Raw genomic sequence first — 4,500 nt, forward strand, 5'->3', positions numbered from 1 at the left:
AACCTTTTAGTATCAAATTAACACTGTAACAAGTGGCAGCAGCTATTGTCGGTGTAAAGTCAATTGATGTAGAATACGAATTCACCCAACTCTAAGTGGCTAAGAATATCTACTGATAAAATGATTGATGACTACATTTCACCAAAAACAAAGGTAACGAATATTGTTTCAAGGTCAAACACATGTTTCAAATAGAGATCCATTTCTACCCCATGTTTTTTATCTATCCCACTTCAAATTCCAGTGTCAATGAATGGTTCAAAAAGAAAACCTTTATTATAAGATCATTGTCAGACTTTATATACTACATGTAAGGATATATCCAAATAAAAGACAAAAGATTTAAATTGTATAATGAGAAAGGAAACTTTTGAGGTGTAGATTATGTATAGAGAATTAACGACGACAGAAACATTTCGGCTGTTTTATTATTACTTGTAGACCTGAAAACAAACTTTGTTAATATTGTACCAGAAAACAAACTGTCTTCGAAAACAAGTTTAAGGTTTTAAAATGAAGTATTTTGAAGTGGATTAGTGTATTATGAGACCAGGCCATGTCTTTGTAAGAACGATAAATTATAAAGCTTTTGTCATCGACATTTTCTGTTTGATGCTTTACGAAGAAAAGTGGTTCTTTGGTGGGTGAAGAACAATTAAACATGAATAATTAAAATAAAAAAATATTTACTTAAATATGCAATGTATATAAATAATTTTTAAAAAAAGGTACTCTGAAAATATTTACCTTTTGAATAAAAGCTCCATTGAATTATTATCTAAATAAGTATATATATAAGCAGATGAAAGAAATCAGCCATTTTGTTGAAAAGTGTTTCAATGAAAGCACAATATATTATCGACTCTATATATTATCGAATAATACTCTGTTTTTAAACGATTTCTAATTTTTATCTCTCTAACATTAAAGCCTGTTTAGCCTTTCATCAATTCTTCTGCCTTTTTTAAAAAATATTTGATTCATATTGTTTAAGCCGTTGGTTTTTGGTTTTACAGATTTGTTTCAATAAAATAAAAATCGTGTAATTGCACAGTTGGTGATTTATTGCTAAATATTTACAGTGATTGCTGGAATGAGGACAATAAATCGCATGGGAAATCTTTTGTATTAATGAAAGAAGAAAATAAATCTGTGCTACTGAATTCAAAAGACGACATTTCATTTTGCACGGTATGTGAAACCCAGATTGTATTCGGTTCGTTTCTATCACCGCTGGTCATCAAACAAATTATTACTCTTCCCAATATCGCGACAGCTTAAAAAGGAAATCCAATGGCGTTGTGAAGAGAAAAAATAGAAACATAGCGAAGAAAATTGAATTGAGAGCAATGGATAGCTTTAATAGTAAATGTCTTCTGCAACGAGAGCCGTGGTAAGTTTTCTCAACATGACAATTGTTCATAGGGTCGACTTTCACATTTACACATATAAAGAAGTTTTCTTATTTCCACCCAATTCTGTACAGTAAAAAATTATCTTCGATATAAAATTTATGATATCATCAACAGGGCTGGCGTGTAGTAATTGTTATTGAGCTACTATAGATACATATAATATGGGAAAATAACACTTTATCACATATGTATGAAACACGAGGAGGAAATGCCAAACACCTCCAATAGCAGATAAATACTAAAATATATAACAAGTCTTCATGAAATACACGTTCATAGTAAATATCAAACAGTATAGAAGTTTAGCATATCAAAAATGGCTTAAAAAGGGAATTGAAAAGTTTGAGTGTTGTTCTTTTGCAATAGATTATAAAATGTCCACTAGCTATTCGACTGCAGGTTACATACCTATCTAAACGAAACAACTAGAAGTCAAAGAAGTTATCTCACGTACGGTAACCAGTGTGGTTAAACAACATCAGCTGGCTCCAGCGAGTAACAACACTCCATTGCAATGGTCTGAGAAAATAGAACAATTTACCCTGTGAGGAGAAAATAACATAGAAGAATCACACGAGTGGCGGACCATCGTACAACCTTATGTCTGCACATTCATCGAGGTTTGGGTAATGTCGTCCGTTCTTTTTGTATCCTTAACCTTCCACAGAGTAGTTTACGAAACGCTAGGCGAAAATTGGGGTTAAACACAGTGTAAATGATTGGGTTGATCATGCTATTGAAGTAGCCGAGCCAAACGAACAGGCTCATCATAAGATCCGGGAAGACACAGGAAATCTGACAGAATGGTTTAATCAGGGCCACAATGAAAAACGGCAGCCAACAGAGAATAAATGCACCGGTGATAATCCCTAAAACACTGGCCGTCCGTTTCTCTTTTTTGATCTCGGGTACTGTAAATCGACGGATTTTGTCCGACTTTTTGCCACCCGAGGAACTGTCTTTAGTAATGGGCGTGTAACCGTTGTCGTACGTCGTTTCCGGTGCATCTATCTCAGCCGTGCTAGGTCTCGGTATCGTACTACAACTGGGTCGTAACAAAGAATGAGCTTCCGGCTGAATATGACATGTATGGGGGCTGAGTAAGTTGGGGTTATGTACATTAACTGTCAATAAATTACCACACGTTTGCTGAGTTGGCTGCAGCGTTGTTGTTTTCTCGTCTACGTATATCGAAGTATTTGTCATTTTCACATCACTGCGACATGTCTCGGCGTGGCTAGCTTGAGGCATGTAAGATCCGGTACCTACAAGCATCGTGATCGATGCACGCTGAACTTGTAAAGCCGCTCGAAGAACGCTGCGTTTTTTAAACCGTTTCCTGGCAACACGGTAAATCTTTAAATTCAGGGCAAGTATAAGCATAAGAGGAATGTAGAACGCTCCGACGGTGGAGAATATAGTATATCCTGGATCTTGGCTAATCAAGCAATAGCCCGTATGCTCGGGGCTCTGGTTACTGTCCCGCCATCCCAACAAAGGCGGAACAGAGATGGAGAATGAAACACACCACACTATTACAATCATCAGCAGGATTTTACTAGTGGATCTGTGTCTTGTGTAATCCACATTAGTCACTGACCAGTAGCGGTCAAGCGCTATAGCCACGAGGTGCAGTATGGAGGCCGTGCAGCAGAGAATGTCGAACGAAATCCACATATCGCAAACCGGCGTCCCGAGTCTCCAAGAGGTGCTAATCTGGTTCAATATACTTATAGGCATTACCAAAACAGCCACCATCAAGTCTGTAACCGCCAAAGACAGAATTAAATAATTCGATGTGGCTCTCAGGCTCTTCTCTAATAATATCGCGGAAATCACGAAAATATTTCCAAGAATGGTTCCTAGGATGATCGTACCAAGAACAGAGCACACGACGATCATAGACACGAGCTCATAGGAGTACAAATATTCCCAATCGTGCCCATTAAACTCCTGTGTGGTCACTTCATTCCTGGAAAGTAAGATGCCCAGAATCCCTGTCGTGTTGAGCATGGTGTCTTTCGCCACGCTGTGCGTCTAATCTCAGCGGTTCGTTGTCTTGTCACAAAATGTCAAATGTCCCATTACATTCTTCCTGCCCGTAATTTAAACAAAGCTCGCGTGTGACGCATGGTTCTCTTTAGCTGGGATCCGGGCACTTGGATGACGTAGGTAGAGCCAGGCATCGGAATGCTGACTAGCCCAGGGCACAGTACACTCCTGATCGCATTGCGACCACAGCCACTGGTCACGACAAAACACATCACAGATAATTTAAAACTCTCACAAATTTATGCAAACCTCTAGGGAAAATGTTCTTCAGGAAGCAAAGCAGCGAAATATATTTCACCAGGTACCAGACTTACCAGATTAGCTCTCTATGCACCCATTCTTGGAACACACATCGAACACGCCCTGTTGGCCATTTTGTTTCTGTCGAGGCTCGCTGGACAGTCAAGTAGGCTAAATGCCGCAAACTGACGCTGATTTGCATAGTGCATTCTAATCCCATCAAATGTCATTGAAAATCACGACTCACTGCGACCTTTCCTTTCCGGAACGTCTGTGAACTGCTCAGATGTTTAATTCCGGGTCTGAAAATAGAAGAGAATGGTGTCAAGGGACGGCTGGAAGGAAGAGATAGCTAATTCTGGGCTTGCTCTTATTGGAGATCTAAATTAAATCCCTTATCTATTTCAAAGCTTTAGTCATCAAACAATGGCACAAACCTGGGTGCTACAAACGTCTCTGAAGGCTTCCCTGGACGCTACGCTCACACATGCTCACACAAATGCATGACTTACCGTGAAAATCTGTTTTCCGGGCCATTTGTGAGGCAATGAATGGTGTTGTTGATTGTAGGCCAGTTTCGAATTACGGCCTACAAAGATATCACGTCGAATGTTCGATGAAATATATGCTTGACCAACTAAAGCTTGCTCGCGGTGAAGTCAGCTCGCCTGGAGATCTGCCGTCGATCAAGCCTCCAATGCAACTGTTCTGTTGGGATGGAAAGCCGGGTCCCAGCTCTCGATGCTATTGATCCGTTCCCTTTCCGTGTCTCTACAAACTCACCACTGAGCCG

The 4,500-nt window shown here is 39.4% G+C and overlaps 1 protein-coding gene across 1 annotated transcript; it reads right to left on the reverse strand.

The window, feature by feature from the left end:
• Positions 1-2,023: 2,023 nt before the first annotated feature.
• On the reverse strand, positions 2,024-3,336 carry LOC135477937 (5-hydroxytryptamine receptor 1D-like). Its single transcript, XM_064758164.1, has one exon. It carries the CDS (start codon positions 3,315-3,317, stop codon positions 2,028-2,030), a length of 1,290 nt encoding a protein of 429 aa, XP_064614234.1. The 5' UTR covers positions 3,318-3,336; the 3' UTR covers positions 2,024-2,027.
• Between the last annotated feature and the right edge of the window lie 1,164 nt (positions 3,337-4,500).

Source organism: Liolophura sinensis, chromosome 11 (genome assembly GCF_032854445.1).
Source record: "Liolophura sinensis isolate JHLJ2023 chromosome 11, CUHK_Ljap_v2, whole genome shotgun sequence".
NCBI lineage: Eukaryota > Metazoa > Mollusca > Polyplacophora > Chitonida > Chitonidae > Liolophura > Liolophura sinensis.

Excerpts from the sequence above, each read along its gene's own strand:
- LOC135477937 (XM_064758164.1), bottom strand. The coding sequence starts at position 3,317 with ATGATCGTCGTGTGCTCTGTTCTTGGTACGATCATCCTAGGAACCATT.